Genomic DNA, 20,381 nt, shown 5'->3' on the forward strand with positions numbered 1-20,381 from the left:
TTCATTATAGTAAATGACTTTACCATTACGTGACATCTATGAGCTGTCTTTAGAAGTTTAATATATGTATAGTTGAAAAAAAGTTATTAATTGTACACTTTTTTTAACAGATTTTAGAACAAAATACGGCAAAATTTGCAAAACTAAAAGATGCAGAATATAATCCAAATGCACCAGAATTGTTTGGGGATGAAGATACCCCACCTTGCTTTACAAGGAAGCCGGGAATGCCAAACAGGCATAGCTCAAACGTTCTAATTAAAAGGAAGGAGCATGTTGCGGAGGTTCAGCCGATTATAATCGATGGCTTAGACCTAATTCAAAAAATAAGGAGAAGAAGACAGGAAAAACAAAAAAAAATAGAATTAATTCCACCACAAAAATTAAAAAGAAGGGGAAAAAAGGGATCTCCAAAGGAAAATTTGATGTCGTCATTGAGGAAAATGAAAAAAAATAAATAGTGTTATTTTACAAATTCAATTTTATATTTTTAAACTATTTTTTTACTTTTATTGTTTTATTAAAGTTTTCATTTTTTATATATTAGTATCTTTTTTAGCTTTTTAATAAATATTAAGGAAAATAATCTATTTTTTTATACACATATTTATATCTTTTCATTTTTTTCTAATAAATATTAAGTTTATTCTATATATTAGGCTAAATAATATATTTTTTTATTTCAAGTGTTAAATATAGATTTGAAATGTTCTATTTTTATACGGATATTTATATGTTTTCATTTTTTTCTAATAAATATTAAGTTTTTTTCTATATATTAGGCTAAATAATAAATTTTTCTACCAATGTTAAATATAGATTTAAAATGTTAAAATAAATAATCTTTAATATCAACCTAACCTAAAAATTAATCCTAAATCCCTTTTTTTAAAATAACACCTATCATTATACAACAATTTAGCAAAAAATTAAATTTGCAATAATTAAATTTCTAAATTACAAAGTTATACTTAATTAAAAATTTTAATTTTTTCAAGAAATAAAATTTGCAAAAAAATTAATTTTACAATTATTCAAAACTAATATAATATTTAAAAAAAAAATTTAAATTTTAAGAAGTTAATTTTTCAAATATATTTTGAATTCAAATTATTTTCCCGCGTAACTGTCAGCGCGCTTCTAGTTCTACTCACTCTCCACAAGAATCGCTCCTGTAGTTTCTCTACATTACAGTGGTGGGAGAAAATTAACGAGGGTAAGTGTATTGCTATTAATTAGCATATTCGACCGAGACTTCGACCAGTGCAGTCAAGCATGGAAGACTGCTCCTGCTTCCACTGCCTCGTGAGGGTGATGTCGGCCTATAATGTAAGTATTAATTAATTATTTAATAATAATTATTTAAACAATAATTATTTAAACAATAATTATTTAATAATAATTATTTAAACAATAATTAATTAATAATAATTTATTAGTTACAGAACCCAGGCAATGAGGTGCCCCTACCCTCCACACCACCGGGGTCACCTGCACCCTGGCATCAGCCAGAGACGCCATCTTGGGTGGAATTGGGGACACCAGAGCCGATGTCCCCACTCCGGTCGATTGCCCATCAATATCGGCCGGATTCACCACCCTGGGCGAGGGTGCAGAGGCCTTCACCTCTACCGCCACCGCGATCGCCAACGCCACCGCGATCACCAACGCCACCGCGATCGCCAACGCCACCGCGATCGCCAACGCCGCCGCGATCACCAACACCCCCGCCACCGAAATCGCCGACTCCACCGCCTACCAATGAACGTAGGCGGCGCGGTGGTCGTCATCGGCGTAGGGTTATATTGAAACTTAAAATTAAAATTATATTAAATAATTTAAATCAATAAAAGTTTAAATGTATATTAAAAGTATATCTTTCTTTTATACATATTCTCTGCGCGACCGTAGAATAAGGGTAGTGGTTAATCGTTCACTAGATTTACCTACAGTCGGTAAGTTACCAACCAAGCCAATACCGACTGTAGATAAATCTGCATTACCAACTGTTTGTAAGTTACAGACTGTTGGTAAATAATAATAAGAGTGCTAGTTAAAAGTCCACTGCGCATGCGTAAAGTAAGAGTGGTGATACCATGTCCACTGCGCATGCGTAAAATAAGAGTGGTGGTAAAGTAAGAGTGGTGGTAAAATAAGAGTGGTGGTTTAACGTCCACTGCGCATGCTCAACAGTTGGACTTTCGGGATATAAATTGAAGTTTTGCGAGTTGATTTTTCATTCTATTCTGTGAGCTCATGCAGCCTAGTCGCAGCAAGAGTTAACAGCGAGTAGAGTGTTCTGATTTTATATTTTTTCACTTTTCTTATTTTTTAAGATTTTATAATGGTAGGCAAACGAAAGTGTACCGATAACCAAGTACCTGTAAAACGTATAAATTATAAGACCATTCTTGATGAGTATGACATATCACTTACACTCATTAAGGATGCTCTTGAATTGCTTTCAAGTTTGCGTAATGGCGTAGATAAAAATGAATTTATAGTACGATGGGTTGCGGAATGTTCTCGAAATGAGTTACTTTTAACAAATATTTTAAGATATATGTATTTTACGCATGAGAAAAGTCGATGTGAGAACATTCTGCAATCCTTTGTGAGATATAGAGTATTGTTTCAATCTCATGCGGTAGAGGGCGCTGGCTTACAAGACTCAGATATTACTAAGCGTGTACGATGGGCTATGTGTGAGAATGCGTTTGAATGTAGATTGTACACGTATGTTATAATAAATATTGTACATATAGATATAAGTAGGTTTTTAGATGATGCATCCATTTTGTTTAAAGAGCACATTACCGATGTTTTAAAACAAAATGGTTCCCTCATTGTCTACAGCGTTCTGACAGCTTATTTCAAAAGGGTGCAAAATGAAGAAGAGGTAGTTATTCCAATACCGTTTACAGCAAAATCTAGCAGTATTTTTCTAACAACCCCATTGGAGGAATGGTTTGATGTAAATATGAAGCAGCCAATTTTAAAAAATGTTGAAGAGTTTTATGCAAAAGGATCTAATTGGAATCTACAATCTATAGGTAAATTAGAAATTAATGTAAATAAATATAATCCTTTACGTGCTAGTTCATATATTGATTTACCTGTTAAAATCAAGATAAAACATGCGTGTATTAATGTACATAATGATAGAGACAATGAATGTTTTAAATGGGCTGTTCTTTCAGCTTTACATCAAAATTTAACTAGAAGTGACCGTGTTTCTACTTATAAGAATTTTGAAAATGAGTTAAATTTTAAAGGAATCGAATTTCCTGTAGCATTAAAAAGTATAGCGAAATTTGAAAAACTTAATGATATATCTATAAATGTCTACGGTCTAGCAAAAAAGTATGGTAATTTTTCAGTTCACCCGCTACATTTAACTGTAGAAAAGAGGAGGAAGCATGTAAATCTACTGCATGTAGTAGATTCATATGTTGATGAAAATATGAATAATGATGTTAATGCAAATTGTGACGATATTAATTTTATGAATTTCCATTACGTTTGGATAAAAGATTTTTCACGACTCATATCAAAGCAATTGTCTAACAATAATGGTAGAAAGTATATATGTGACCGATGTCTTCACTATTTCCATTCAGATGAAAAATTAAATGTACACACTGAAAATTGTAAAAAATTGAATGAATGTAAAGTAATTTTGCCAAAGCCTGATAAATGTATGATTACTTTTAAAAATTATAAGAATAGGGAAAAAGTTCCATTTATTATTTACGCTGACTGTGAGAGTTTACTTCTACCTGTAGAAGATGATGTAGATAATTTAAGTAAAACTAAGATATTCCAGCGTCATAAGTTATTAAGTATTGGTTATTATATAAAATGTAGCTATGACGAATCTCAATGCAAGTATGTTGCTTGTCCGAAGCAGGAATCCGACCCTGCTAAATGGTTTTCTGAGGAATTAAGGCAATTATCTGAAAAAATTGATAAAATATTTAAAAAACCATTACCAATGGATACCTTAACTCCTCAGCAAGTCAGTGACTTTAATAGAGCCGTAATGTGTCACATATGTCATCAGAAAATACCAGCAAATGTAAAGAAAGTCCGTGATCATTGTCACCTTACTGGTAAATATAGGGGTGCTGCCCATGAGTCATGTAATTTAAATTATCAAGATTGTCAGACTATTCCCGTAGTATTTCACAATTTAAGTGGCTATGATGCACATTTCATTATACATGCAATTTCAACAAGTTTTGAAGGTCATATAAGTCTACTTCCCATCAATAAGGAGAAATATATCTCCTTTATTAAACATGTTAAAGGTAGTGAGGTTAAATTTAGATTTATTGACTCATTCCGATTTATGGCAGCATCCCTTGAAAAACTCGCATCCTATTTAGATGAATATAAAATTGTACATTCTGTTTTTGCCAATACTGTGAGTAATCCTGATAAAATTAAATTATTAACTAGAAAGGGTGTATTCCCCTACGAGTATTTTGATTCAAAAACCAAGCTTGATGAGACGCAACTACCTCCGATAGAGAAATTTTATAGTACGCTTTACGATGCGGGCATTTCTGATGATGAATATAAGCATGCACAGAACGTATGGATTGAGTTTGATTGCAAAAATCTCTATGACTATGTCCATTTATATATGAAAACTGATGTACTATTACTAGCAGATGTTTTTGAAAATTTTCGAGAACAATGTGTTAAAGCGTATGGGTTAGATCCTGCACACTATTATACAACCCCTGGTTTAACTTGGGATGCCATGCTCAAGTATACGAGTATAGCATTGCAACTTATAACCGATATTGATATGGTTATGTTTGTTGAGTCAGGTATCAGAGGTGGCATTAGTCAATGTTGTAACCGTTATGCCAAAGCGAATAATCCTTATATATATAAATTCGACGAAAATAAAGATACCAGCTATATAATGTACTTTGATGCCAATAATTTGTATGGCTGGGCAATGGCACAAGCGCTTCCATATGGCGGTTTCAAATGGGTTGATCATGTCAACGATACTTTTGATTTTAATGTACCTGACGATTCTTCTGTTGGGTACATATTGGAAGTGGATTTAGAGTATCCTGAAAGTATTCATGATACTCATAAAGACATGCCATTTTGCGCAGAAAAAGCAAAGCCGCCTATGTCGAAACAAGAGAAATTGTTAACCACTTTGCTGCCGAAAAAAAAATATGTCATACACTATAGAACGCTAAAACAAGTTTTATCAAATGGTATTAAACTTGTAAAAATACATCGTGTTTTACAGTTTAAGCAATCAACTTGGCTTAAACCATACATTGATTATAACACGATGATGCGAACTAATGCTAAAAACGAGTTTGAAAAGAATTTGTTCAAACTCATGAACAATGCAGTGTATGGCAAAACAATGGAAAATGTTCGTAAACATGTTGATGTAAAGCTTGTTACACAGTGGTTTGGCCGTTACGGAGCAGAAGCTCTCATATCCCGACCAAATTTCCGTAGTCGGGCAATATTTGATGAAAATCTGGTTGCCATTGAATTAACTAAAACCGAGGTACTGCTCAACAAACCGATATATGTAGGGTTAAGTGTGCTTGATATATCCAAAACGTTAATTTATGATTTTCACTATAGTTATATGTTGAATAAATATGGTAACGCTTGTAAACTGTTGTATACTGATACAGACAGTCTAGTCTATGAAGTTAAATGTCAAGATATTTATAAGGATATGAAAGAAGATATTGATAAGTTTGATACATCAGATTATCCCGCGAATAATGTGTATGGGATACCGCAAGTCAACAAAAAAATACTCGGCCTTATGAAAGATGAATGTAATGGTAAAATAGTTACTGAATTTGTTGGCTTGCGGAGTAAGATGTACAGCATTCGTGTTGAAGATAAAGATTATATTAAAAAAGCAAAAGGTATTAAAGCCGGCGTTGTAAAAAAATCAATTCATTTTGATGATTATGTAAAATGTCTGCGAGATTTTGACATTCAAACTCGAACGCAGTATAATATAAGATCACGGCTTCACAATCTTGAAACTGTGAAGCAGGTAAAAGTAGCTTTAAGTCCACTAGATGATAAACGGTATTTGTTACCAGAGAGTACCGATACTCTACCGTGGGGTCATTATGCGATCCCAAATTCTGATGAAGTGTAAATAGTTTGTAAGAATAATAAATGAAACAAATTTATATTAATTTCATGTGTTGTTTATTATAAAATCCTTATATCTATACATAATAACTTAAAATTATAACTTATACTTAATTTAATAATGAATCAATAATGAATCAATAATGAATCAATAATGAATCAATAATGAATCAATAATGAATCAATAATGAATCAATAATGAATCAATAATGAATCAATAATGAATCAATAATGAATCAATAATGAATCAATAATGAATCAATAATGAATCAATAATGAATCAATAATGAATCAATAATGAATCAATAATGAATCAATAATGAATCAATAATGAATCAATAATGAATCAATAATGAATCAATAATGAATCAATAATGAATCAATAATGAATCAATAATGAATCAATAATGAATCAATAATGAATCAATAATGAATCAATAATGAAACGTTTTCAACTATATATTTGCTTTATCTTCCCAAGTATTGTGAGAGTTGTCAAATCCTAGCCATTTCACAAGAACTTTGTTTCCACGTGTCTTGAGAATTTTTTCAACCAGATAAATATCTGAATATTTCACTTTAAGAAGCTCCTCTTCATAAAATCCTCCACTGATGGCTTCGTCTTGGTAATCCTTAAGTTTATAAGTCACAGGTTGAGTTGATTCAACTTTATCGATGGTGAATATTTCAGTTGACCAATTGGGAGTGTAGCCTTTCTCAAACATGTTTTTATATTTACTGACTCGAACTTTGTCACCAATTTTAAACTTTGACCTTTTCAAAGGTATCTTTCTTAACTTTAAAAATCGTTCTTTTAAAATTTCTACATCTTCTGCAGTTACATCATTAGGCTTCATTCCAATTGTTCGATGTTTTGTATCATTGTAATTGGAAACAAGCGTATTTATTATGTCATACCACTTGTAATTTCCTCGTAAACTAAATTGCATCCACATTTTTCTTTTCAAAGTTCTATTAAATCGTTCGACAATGGATGCTTTCATATTACTATATGTTGAGTATAAATTAATTTTATGCTTTTTCATTAAAGCTTTAAACTGTGAATTGTAGAATTCTTTACCTTTATCTGTATGCAGGTTTTTTGGTATACGTCCTTTGACAAAAATAGACTTCATTGCATCGGTGACGTCATTTCCATTTTTACTTTTTACAGCAATAGCCCAAGCATACTTGGAAAATGTGTCTATTACTGTTAGTAAGTACTTAAAACCTTTATTTACTTTAGAATAAGGTAACATTTCCACTAAATCAGCTTGCCAGGTCTCATCGATATCACGCATTTCAACGCGGCGACGATGATAACTCTTTCTCGCTTGTGTGTGAATTTCTTTCACTACTGTCAACTTTTTGTCATTCATTTTCAAGAGCTCTCAAACGACTGTCCAGTTCACCAATAATTTCAGCGTTTTTATATGATAAATCTTGATTTATTTGTCTTTCAAGATTGTATAATTTTTCTGATACTGAGCCTTCCAAAGTTTTTAATAGCACATTTCCGTTGTCAGTATCCAATAAATTTTTCTTTGTTTGTTTCTCAAGAGCTTTCGTTTCATTTTCTAGAACTCTCATACGAGTATCTAGATCACCAATGATTTCAGCGTTTCGATAAGATAAATCTTGATTTATTTGTCTTTCAAGATTGTTTAATTTTTCTGATACTGAACCTTCAAGAGTTTTTAACAACACATTACTATTATCAGTATCAAATAAATTTTTCTTTGTTTGTTTTTCAAGAGTTTTTGTTTCATTTTCAAGAGCTCTCATACGAGTATCTAGTTCACCAATAATTTCAGCGTTTCTATATGATAAATCTTGATTTATTTGTCTTTCAAGATTGTTTAATTTTTCTGATACTGAACCTTCAAGAGTTTTTAATAACACATTACTATTATCAGTATCAAATAAATTTTTCTTTGTTTGTTTTTCAAGAGTTTTCGTTTCATTTTCAAGAGCTCTCATACGAGTATCTAGTTCACCAATAATTTCAGCGTTTCTATATGATAAATCTTGATTTATTTGTCTTTCAAGATTGTTTAATTTTTCTGATAACGAGCCTTCAAGAGTTTTTAATAACATATTACTATTATCAGTATCAAATAAATTTTTCTCTGTTTTCATTTCATTTTCAAGAACTCTCAAACGAGCATTGATTTCACCAAGAATTTCTACGTTTTTATATGATAAATCTTGATTAATTTGTCTTTCAAGATTTTTTAATTTTTCTCCTATAGAGTCTTCATGAGTTTTTAATAATACATTACTGTTATCAATGTCTAGAAAATTTTGATTTATTTGTTTCTCTAGATTTTGAAGTTTATCTGTTACAGAAGCTTCAAGAATTTTTAACAACATGTTACTGTTGTCAATATCTAATCGTAGTGAAGACGTAACTTGATATACTAGTCGCACTTCGTTCTTTATCATACGTTGAGTAAGTAATAAATTAACTGCATCACCCTCTGCTTTAGCTTTTGCAAGGTTACAAATTCTTTTACCTTCACAGTCATAATTATCTTCTGAATCTACTTTAAAACCAACTCCAGGAGGTCCAGGTGGTCCTCGTTTTGCTGCTACAGTTCCTCCTCTATTGAGGGGATGTCCGAACACATCAATGCTCATGATTGAAATGGATAAAATTTGCAGAAACATGTCTTAATATATGATTTTAGCTTCTCGCAATTCTTCAATGATGGACATTATTTCATTATTATGACTAGGATTACCAGCTGATTGAGATGCCATGAGAAGCCGAAGACGGTCAACCAATTCATTCGGGTCATCCCAATAGATATAGTCTGGTTTAAAATTTCTGTTTGTAATCATAAATTTGGGCAGTGAACTACCACTGACATATGGTTCTCTTCTTTGTGGGAACAGTCCAGATATAAAATTCATAAATTTAAAATTTTTATCTGTACGAATTGGTTCAGAGGAGCTATATTTCTTTTTATGTGCATTGGAAGCAATAAGAATTTCTTTATAATTTCTCTCATCTTCTTTACTAATATATGCTTTCTCAGGTTTATTTTTAAATAAAAGTTCTAATAACCCAGTGGTAACATTAAAACGTTTATCTCCAATATTCACCAAGTGCCCTATTAAAAATTTCCACGTCGGAAACTACGAAATAAATCACGTTGTAAACTACGTCGAAAACCATGTTGTAAATAGCGTCGAAAAGAACGTCGTAAACTACGACGATTACGACGTTGGAAATTGGAATAGTAGAATGCAACGTCGTATACGACGTAATAAACGATCATACGATTTTCATTGTCCGGAAAATGAATAGAAATTAAAAAACAGCCGAGAAATACAAAATAAACAACTATAGAATCCGTAAAAGTTGGAAATAGTGACTAAAATAACAAATTAATAAAATTTTAAGTTTATTGTAATTGATTTAATTTTAATAATTTATACTTAAAAGCTTGAAAAGAATTTTTAAAATTTTTTCATTTGTTTATTTAAATTGATTACAATTAATCACTAAAGTATCGTCTATTATAGAAATTGTTAAATTATTTTAATTAATAAGTTTTGTAGCAGAATAATTTAGAAAAAAAAATCAAAAAGTTTTAAGGTGAGATAATGAACATAAGGTTAGAGAAATAAAAATTTAAATCCTTTAAAATATTTTTCAGCAAGATAAATAGTAATGTAGTGAAAATAATTATTTTTAACAGGAATTATATCTACAATAAAATAATAGCTTCAGTAGATTAATAATGTCTTTATTAAATACGTATGGAGCACACAATTCGGAAATAAGTATTATTAATTACTGTTGCTTAATAATCGAGAATTATTTAAACAGGAAACTATAAAAATTTTGCAATTTTTAAAAAATATTTCGCGAGTAAAATATTTTTCAAGTTGAAAAATTCAAAAGGAATGTTAACTTTAAAGTAAATAATTAATATCAATTCAAATCAGAAAAGTTGACTTTTCAACGGTATCTTCTTCGCACATCGTACAGCTTATTTTTCATATAAGTTGGGATCTTTTTCATTCTTAATTTTCTCTGTCTTCCTGACACTCCAGAATCCGTGATTTTGTTGTACAGACAGTCTATCATTAAAAAAAGAAAGTTATTAAAAAATACAAACCTTATTAGAATATTAAGAACATAAAATATTCCTATTAATTTAGAGTAAAATAATATTTATTAGTTTAATTAATTAAATAATAATTAAAATTAATAATAAAATGAAATTCTTGAAACTCATAATTTTTTAGTGCAATACTGTGAAAAAATTGATGCAAATTTGCTGGATAAATTTAAACTTTTTTTAAAATTATGGTTAATCAAATATTAATTATTTTTAATTAATTAATTAATTTATTGTTATAAATAAAAATTAACATAAATTAGTTACTTTTTTCGGATTAAATTTTTTTTAGTTAAAATTTTTTTATTGAAATTTATATATAAATTGAAAATTTATTAGGAAATGTATTGCCATAAGTAAAGAAATTTTAATTAAACTTATAACTTTTCAAAATCTCATAAGTTGCAGGAGTCAATGGTCTTCTTATTTCTTCTCCTTCGACTCTATTCATATTTGCTCTTTCAGCATTTAAGCAACGTAGCCTCAGTTCATCTCTGGTCCATAATACATCCGCTACGTCTCGCACAAACTTTGAATCTGAACGGGTCAACATCAACTCCCATACGTCAAGATGAACCCTTCTATCTTCTCGAAGATATACCTAAAGTGAAAAATTGTAACTAGCATTAATAAAAATAACGGAATTAGAAAAAACCTTTAATATTTTACTAAAAGTCATTATTTTAAGCAGCTAAAGTAAAACTTGATTTCAATGAAACAAAACAAAAATTAAAAATACACAGGTTCGTTCCTCTAATTCTAAATTGTCAAAATAAAAAAATTATTTTCATTATTTTTATATGTATCTGTTATTCTTATTATTGGTTTTAAATACACACCCAATCATTTGCATTCACGATGCGATTTCCTACAACACGTCTATTAGGGTCATGATTTTCGAAAGGTGGAGGATTTTCCGGAGATTCTTGATATTCAGGTCTACGATGTTCTGCAGCCCTAAGTGGACGTCCTCCCAGATGTCTATCAGGTTCAGGATTATCAATGGGTGAAGGATTTCGTGCACGCTCATGATGACCAAGTCTTTGATGGTCTCTGGCCGGAGGTGAATGTCTTTCAACATGTCCATCAGGTCCAGGGTTATCAATTGGTGGAGAATTTCCAGCCCGCTCATTATTACCAGGTCTTTGTTGATCTCTGGCCCTAGGTCGACGTTCTTGAACATTTCCATGAAGTTCAGGGTTTTCAACAGGTGGAGAATTTCCAACGCGATCATAATGGCCAGGTCTTTGATGCTCTCCGATTCTAGGTTCACGTCTTTCAACATATTCATCAGGTCCAGGGTTCTCAATGGGTGGAGGATTTCGTGCACGCTCATGATGACCAAGTCTTTGATGGTCTCTGGCCCGAGGAAGTCCAGTCTTTGCAGAAAGTCGATCATTATGAGGCGCTGCAGATTTTTCTTTGTCTAGTCCAAGTAGTCTAGTATTTCCCTGACTTGTAGAAGGTCGACAATTTTCCTTGTCTGAATCATCTAAAAATGATAGTATTTTTATATGATTAAATGCAATTTTTATTTACAAAATACGTATTTTAACTTACCACCAGAATTTTCCAAATGCCCAGAATTTTGAACAATTTTAGAGTTTCCAGAAGATCGAAAATTGATTGAAGATGTAGAATCGTCAGAATTGTCATCATTCTCCTCATCCGAATATTGTGAATCTACTTCTTCCAGAGATCGACGATTATCAGCTAAAAATTTGTAAATATTAGAATTTAAATTCTCTTTTTGGCCCTATTTTCAGAGTATAAAATATTTTACAAAAAAATATTTTTGGTATAATTTAACTAATTTAAGTTTTAAAGAATTTTTTAGAGAACATTTTTTTAAATATAATTGTATATAATTAATTAATATAATTGAAATTTTATAAAATTTGAAAAAACTTTAAAAACGTAAACAAAATATAAAAAAATTAATTTTTAATCTGTTTTTAAATATCAGAACAATTAAATTATTTTAATTTACTATCAGAATGATTACCTGAGAAACTTATAGAATTTGATGACATTAAAACGGTATCGTTTCTTCCCAAACTCTCGTCGTCAGATTCGACAATGATTTCCCTGCTTTTCATGTGTTCCTCGTACTTAGTCATGATACTCTCATTTTGCTTTCCTTTTGCCTCTTGTCGAATTTTGGATTGTTTTTTACGTTTCCTTTTCGGCTTTTCCACACTGCTGGTCGACTGAAAACTCATAAGATTTCTGTTCGGCAGTCTCAAACGCGATTCATTTTTCTTTTTTTCCAGATGCTTTTTACTCTCTGTAGAAAAAAAAGTTGAATTTTGAATTTTATTTCTTAATTAATAAAACAATTTTAGGACGAATTTTTATATCAAACTTGAATGAATAAAGGAATAAAAGTCTATTGAAATTCATTTTCTATCATACGACCCCATGAAAATTGAGCACAAAAATTAGTGGCAAAAATTTTACAATTCCGCAAAAATTTGTTTGTCCTTTTATGCACAGAAAAAATATAAAGTAACTTTCACGACTTTAAAAATTAAGTCTAAACTATTTGGAACTTCTGGATGTTGGAAATAAGAAAAAAATATTTTAAAGCAATACTTACTTCCTAATAAAATAATGAATGCGTTTAATAAATCGCCTTTTCCTTTTCCATTTCCAGTCCAGACTTTGTACTTTTTCTTGTTGTCGAAATCATTTTCACTTTTTGGATTGAAATTTAATACACAACTTATGGGCACAAATTGTTTAACGCCACTTTTAAAATACACGTAGGCATGAGAGATAGACATTTCTCCTTTCTTCGAGAAATTAAAATAGCTTGAGAAAATATGTTGTTTTTTTTAAAAAAATAACATCATTTGTGTTACCAAAGCAACATTGATTCTCAGGTTAAACGATTGACAGAATATAACAATTGAAGTAGATGAGTGAAGATAGACAAAAAACAATTTGAATGTGTCGAACGTGACTGTAAAAATTGTCATTGGTTAAAAGATGACAATTTGAATTTGTCAAACGTTATTTTTAAAAATTTTTATTGGTTGAAAGTTTGATCATGAATAAGCCAAAAAGATATAAAAGATATCTCGAATCTGGTTCTAATGAACCTATTCCAGCGACAACAATGTACAGATATAAAAAGTCGGGGAAAGAAACGGTAAGTATATAAAATTATCAAATGCAATTCATTTACATTAAAACTTTTATAGTTTTCATGACTAGTCAATATTTATACTTATTAAAATTATTAACTTATTTATTAGTATAAATGATTAATTAATAAATTATTATTTACGCGAAATTCATTTCTAAGATAAACTCTATAATTCGTTCTATGGTAAAATTTGTTTTATTCAAGGGAGGAGCTCAGCATCAACAAAATATTGAAAACGAGAGTGAAAATCAGCAACAGATAAATTATGAGAATTTACAAAATTTAGAAAATTTGGAATCTCATTATTCACATCCTGCCGATGAACCCATGGAATTCTCTAAATCTTTAAACAATGAAACTAATAAGCAAGAAACTCCCATTGACAACTTTCAAGTAAGTATCTCCCAATATTTAGATATTCAAGATATTTCTGGAACATCCTAAATGATAAGCCTGAGTACCCGATTTTTAGGAAAGTAAAATCGTGTGTTTTATAATAGTAAAAAATTTAAAAACATTTTTCACTAATTTTACATTAACTGGTCCATTTTACAGAATCCATCATCTGATAGAACTGATGATGAAATAAAAATTTCCGAAATTCTAAAGTCACTGGCTGAAGAAATTGATTCGACTGAAAATGAAGTAAAGGGCAGTACTGAGGTGAATTGATCATTTTTATTTTACATAAATAATATTCAAAAACTTGATCGACTTATTTGTTTTATTTTAAACAAATTGTAACACGTTTTAAGAAATCTTTTCTATTTTTGCAGAGGATGATAAATACTTTGCAATAATACGATAAAAAAATTCATACTAAATTTTGGTATTTTAACTTTCTAGTTTTTACAAATTGACACATCAATCGCTACCTTTCATTAACTCAATAATAAAATTTTTTTTAATAAATCAAATTATTAGTTTATTAAATTTTAAATTTAAATTATACTTGAAAAATAAATAATAAAAGTAAATAATAAATATAAAAAAATTTTATTAATTTTTTTATTATTATTTTATTTATTAATTAATTTATTTATTTATTAAAAAAGCATACTCTTACTCTTATAAGTACCAAAAGTTTTCTTAAGTGTGTTTTTGGAGCACGAAATATAAAAATTTCATTTTTTTCTTGTTTTCGAGGTAAAAATTACTTAAAAAAATATTTATTCATAATAAATTCAATATTTTGAAAAGAAATAAAGTTAGAGTAATTCTAAAATTAACATTCTTAAATTCTTAAAGTTTATCAAATTCCATCTCCATAATGAGCAAAATATAAATCATTTTAAATTAATAGATTATAAAGAAATAATTATTAATAAAAATGAATTAATTAGAGGTGTGCAAAAAGCCCGAAAACTCGGGTCGGGTCGGGCTGAGTTTTTTTCGGGTCGTGTCGGGTTCGGGCTACCCGAAATGTCGGGTAACCGAAATTTTCGGGTAACCGAATGCGTTCGGATACCCGAAAAAATCGGGCTACCAGAAAATTTCTGGTTACCCGAAAAACTCGGGTACCCGAATTTATGCGGATTTTTGAAACCACTCCAGTTAAAAAAATTTTGCTTTTTTAAAAAATTTTGAGTACTGGATGTATCGGGAAAGTTCAAACCCTCATCTTTAACACTTTGGATGCAAAACCTTTAATTTAAAAAATATATTAATGGGACCATTCACAAATTATATAACGCCATTAGGGGGAGGGTGGGGTCTTCAAAATTACTACGCTGCGTTATGAGAGGGTGGGGGGCGGAGTGATTTTTTACGTAACGCATTTGCTTTTCATCTCATATGCATATTTGCCCACGGAAAGGAAATAAATAGAAAATTTTATAAAAGTGCTTTTCAATTCATGGAAACGAAACTCACAAGCGAAATTTTCATTTAAGATATACTAATTTTTAAAACACTTTTATGAAATTTACTACAGTTATATTAAAATTCGATAAAACTTGTACCAAATTTGAATAAAACTGTACTAAATTTTATAAAAGTGTTTTAAAGATTATATTTTTGATATCAAAATTTCGCTTCTGAGCGAAATCTGAGTTTCCAGGGTTCCACGTGTCAAGGAAGTCAGGGATATCAGGGAAATGTTAAGAAAAATTTAATTTGTCTGGGAAGTAAGGGAAATGTCAGGAAAAAAAATTTTTTGTCAGGGAAATCTTTGAAATTGAGTGAAATAAGAAATCAAAAAAATAATTAAAATTTCTAAAAAATTGAAAATAATTTTATAATGTAAAATATGTAAGATTTCAATTTAAATTTTAACTTTTAAAAACACTTATTTAATTTTTTTATTATTGACAATACCTTCAAGTTTTTGCATCTAGGTCAGGGAAAAATAAAATAAAATTTTAGTGACAACTCTGGTTCTTCTAAATTTGTATGAGTTAAAAATTCAATTATTCCCAGTTTTAATCAGTTAATAATTTAATTATCCAAAATTTTAATCAATTACTTAGAAATAGTGAGAAAACTACGTAACGTTCTAGGGAGGGGGGGGGTCAAAAATGTTCCAAATAAGCGTTACGTATTTTGTGACGGGCCCCTAAATTTTTCAAAATTAAAAATGCAACTCCTAAATTTGAAAATATGAAGTATCAATCCTGTATTGTAATTCTTTTCTAAAGATTTGTTGAAAAAACGTCATTTTTAATTATAATAATTATTTACAGGAGGAAAATGAACTGGATTTTTTCTCTGCCACAAATGACGAAGGAGTTTTTGAAGATCCTGTGGCAGCAGAAGCTGAAGAAAATTCAAATTCTTTTAATTCTTATGAAGATTTCATAGATAGTGAATCATTTAAAAGACCCATTACAGCTAAACCAAACAAAACTATCGGTGAAGTAGTTTTAATGATTTTAAAATTTATCCTCGTTCATGCACTTTCTCTGACTGAAACGACTGACCTTTTTCTTCTGATTAACTGCATATTTTCGGAATCCATTTTACCAACAACTAAATACCTGATAGATAAACTTTTCTATCCAAAAAATACAATGACACTTCACGCAACTTGTACAAAATGTGGTGCATACATAGGAAAATTTGATAGAAGTACTCATTTTCTCAAATGCAAAATATGCAAAACAAAAATTAATGTTAAAAGTCAATCATATAAAGATTTCTTTGTTATGATGAATGTTGCATCTCCAATTTCTAAATTAATCGAAGCAAACAGCGAATATTACGACCATGTAGTAAATAATACAGTTCACGAAAAAGGTAGATTTCGGGATATTTATGATGGCAGGAAATACAGGGAATTTGTAAAGAATTTAAGTGATTCAGATAAACACAATTACGCAACACTAGTTTTTAATACTGATGGTGCACCGCTATTCGCAAGCTCATCCTATTCTATCTGGCCTATCTTTTTGATGGTTAATGAAGTACCATTTGATGTTCGAACCAAGGAATTAATTCTTGCTGGGCTCTGGTTTGGAAAAGATAAGCCAGATATGAATGTATTCCTTGAACCGTATGTAGACGAGATGCGTGAACTTTCGACAAAGGGAGTTGAATGCATTATAAACGGAATAAAAAGAGTAATTAAAATTTTTAATTTGGTCTGTTGCGTGGATTCGGTAGCCCGTGCACCAGTGCAAGGTTTTCTTCAATTTAATGGTAGATATGGTTGCGGACTATGTCTCCACCCGGGCGAGTGGGTTGAAAATAATAACAATTCGAAAAAACGATCTGGAACTATTAAATATCCCCTAATGAACGAAGTTCCTAAAAATAGAAATGTCAAAGACACTCTAAAACATATGGACAAAGCTTCTACTTCGAAAAAACCTATTTTCGGAGTAAAATGCCCATCACAATTGATAAATTTGTTTCAATATGACATAATTTATGGTTGTGTTGTTGAGCCCTTGCACTGCTGTTCTGGAATTGCGAAACAGTTCGCAGCTATGTGGTTTGGAACTTTAAAAAAGGTTGGCTTATTATCCAGAAATTATATTCCTGACATCGATGAAATTATGGCTACTATAAAGGTGCCAAATCAACTTTCCCGACTCATAAGAGCATTCTCTGAACGAGCATATTGGAAGGCCCGTGAGTGGGAAAATTGGACCTTTTATTACAGCTTGATTGTTCTTAAAGACATAGTGCCAGATAATCTGTTGATGCATTGGACTCTTTTTGTTGAAGCTATTTACATATTATCACAACAGGAAATTACGATCAAAGAAATTGACTATGCTGACAAGTTACTTCACGAATTTGTTGGTCGTGTGGAATCTCTGTACACGAAAGCATCGATGACATTTAACGTCCACTTGCTCTTACATCTAGCAAGAACTGTTTTAGACTGGGGACCACTTTGGTGTCATAACGCATATGCATTCGAGTCAGGAAATGGGGATTTATTGAAAATTATTCATGCAGCTAAAGGAATTCATAGCCAAATCTGTCGACGTATTAGCTTAAAGTACACTTTCCTTACCTTAAAAGAGCATATCTATCCTGATTCTTCATTTCCTGTAAGAAATTTTTGTAACACTATTGGCACAAAAGTAGCTAAAAAGACTGCCCAGACAGAAAATGTTCGCTATTTTGGTTCGTCATCAAAACTAAGTAAATTATGGTTACAAAAATTAAACTTAACTGAATGTGCTAGCATGTATAAAAAAATTGTTAAACATGGCTGTTTATACATGTCTTCAGTAAAAGTTAATCAGCGCTCAAACAATTCTTTCGCTAAATTGCAGGACGGTACATATGTGAAACTAAATTCATTTGTAGTTGATACAAATATTAATTCAGAATACGCGATAGTTCAAGTAATTCAAACGTCTAACGCATATGGTGATTTTTATAGTATGTTGCGAAAAATTAATAAAATTTGTGAGAATGAAACAGCTGTACCAACCGACAATATCGTAAGTGTATGTGTACACATAAAAATAAAAAATAATGAATATCTCTGTGCAGTTCCTAATTTATGCCATTATTAATAGATTGGCTTAATAATTAAGAGGCCCCATGCAATATCGCATTAGGCGCTTAAGTTAAGTTATAGCGCATAGTGCGTTATTGCATGGGATCTCTCAATTGATTAGGTAAATATGCTCTTTTAATTAAAATCAGTTCACGAAAAGAAAAATTTTTATGTCACAAATATGTAAAACTTAAGAGACTTTCTTAGAGAAGTAACAGTCATTAAACCACTTTATTTTAAAGGAATTTAATTAGAATTTAGTTTAAAAAAATCATAAATCAGTTTTACATTCTATTAAATTCGCATCAAACACTACTTTAATTCATAATTGAAGCGAATAAGACTTCAACTAATACGGACTAAAACAGATATCAGTTTGATTAAACAACAATACAACTTCGAAATAAAAAAAAACAAAAATAATAATATATAACAAATATAACAAAATTAACATAAAAACCATTAAAACATTGCTAGCTGTAATCCGATAGTTTTGTTAAAAATTTTAACTGGATTTGTAAAATGTTGTATGTTAAGAAACAGTGTTCAATCTTCAATATTTATAAATAAGAAGAAAATAAAGAGTTATTTAAAAATATTACTTTTTCTTCTAACTTTTTATTTATTTAATAAACATCAAAGTAAAAAAAGTTAAAGTACTTTTAAAAAAATTAGTAAACAATTTGCTAATAAATAAAACTCACTTATATCAAAGTGTTTTTTGTTTCAAATAATTCAGGCAATTTTATGCTTTTTCACAATTTTTTGCTTTTTTCCAATTTTTCTCAATTAAAAATATTAAGTTTATTGAATTTATTTATTTAAACAGTACAAATAAATATTTACTTAAAAATTGAAAACTATTAAAATAATAAATAATTAGAAAATGTGATTAAATAAATTGGTTATATTGTATTTCTTGGTTATTTCAATCTTTTACAGATTTATAGAAAGTCAGATAACGTATTTCCCAAGAATTTTCATATTTTTCAAACGATTTTTTACTGTGGTCGTTAATTACGTCGCATACGACGTCGTATATGACGTCGGATCCTACTATTCCAATTTCCAACGTCATAATCGTCGTAGTTTACGACGTCATTTACGACGCTATTTACAACAAAGTTGTCGACGTAGTTTGCAACGTAATTTATTTCGTAGTTTACGACGTAGAAATTTTTAATAGGGTGATTATCAAAACTTATTGGTTTATCACCAATCATAAAAGATCCATCTCTGAGTTTGCGTACTCCATATACTGTATCCAAACACTGCTTTCTGTTATGATTTATCAAGTACAAATATTTACCAACTACTTTTTCATAGTCAAATCCTGGAATGGTTTCATTCTCATCAGCACTTATATAATCTTCTTCTTCTTCTTCTTTATCTTCTTCTTCTTCCTTTTTTTCAATTTTAAAATTTTCACGTTTAATATTAGTCAAGTTCACAATTTTTTGCAAGGGTTGTACTATAGGTTTGAAAGTTTCATTTATGGCATTTTCAGCATCTTCTTTACCCAATTTCAATATGCGATGCTTCTTTCTAATTGCATCACTAGCTTTAGCAATTTGATGAAGATATTCTTTCTCTTTATGATACATGTTGATATTTCAAGGTTTAAACCAAAACTAATATCATTTTAAGAGATGATCATATATTTATAGTGTTACAAAACTGTCAAATCCTTTTCTATATCTTCCCTCATTTAAATCGGAGTCTTTATCAATAACAACAAAACCATACTTGTCTGAATTCCAACATTTTGAACATAGCTCTCGAAACTGATTAAATGTCATATCAGTATTAACATGATCATCATATACATGTCGCAAATTTTTTTCATCTTGACGAAAGAGAACTAATAAATTAACATTATCTCGCACTAGATGTTTAGGAATTCTTGCATATGTCTGACAAAGATAGAAACAATCAACATCAACATGCCTACCCATACAAAAGAAAGCCCTTA

General features: G+C 30.0%; 2 protein-coding genes across 2 annotated transcripts; one reads left to right on the forward strand and one right to left on the reverse strand.

The window, feature by feature from the left end:
* The first annotated feature begins 1,275 nt into the window (after positions 1-1,275).
* LOC127284340 (uncharacterized) lies at positions 1,276-6,172 on the forward strand. The gene is made up of 4 exons (XM_051309736.1): positions 1,276-1,329; positions 1,446-1,767; positions 2,808-3,053; positions 3,675-6,172. The coding sequence occupies exons 1-4, from the start codon at positions 1,276-1,278 to the stop codon at positions 6,170-6,172; spliced, it is 3,120 nt and encodes a 1,039-aa protein (XP_051165693.1).
* A 4,496-nt stretch (positions 6,173-10,668) lies between these two features.
* Positions 10,669-12,783, reverse strand: LOC127284324 (sarcoplasmic reticulum histidine-rich calcium-binding protein-like). Its single transcript, XM_051309716.1, has 4 exons — positions 12,307-12,783; positions 11,862-12,014; positions 11,141-11,793; positions 10,669-10,902 (listed from the first exon to the last, which is right to left on the reverse strand). The coding sequence occupies exons 1-4, from the start codon at positions 12,521-12,523 to the stop codon at positions 10,669-10,671; spliced, it is 1,257 nt and encodes a 418-aa protein (XP_051165673.1). The 5' UTR covers positions 12,524-12,783.
* Between the last annotated feature and the right edge of the window lie 7,598 nt (positions 12,784-20,381).

This window comes from Leptopilina boulardi, unplaced genomic scaffold (genome assembly GCF_019393585.1).
Source record: "Leptopilina boulardi isolate dan_hultmark-lab unplaced genomic scaffold, ZJU_Lbou_2.1 LbouV2_324, whole genome shotgun sequence".
NCBI classification, from domain to species: Eukaryota; Metazoa; Arthropoda; class Insecta; order Hymenoptera; family Figitidae; genus Leptopilina; species Leptopilina boulardi.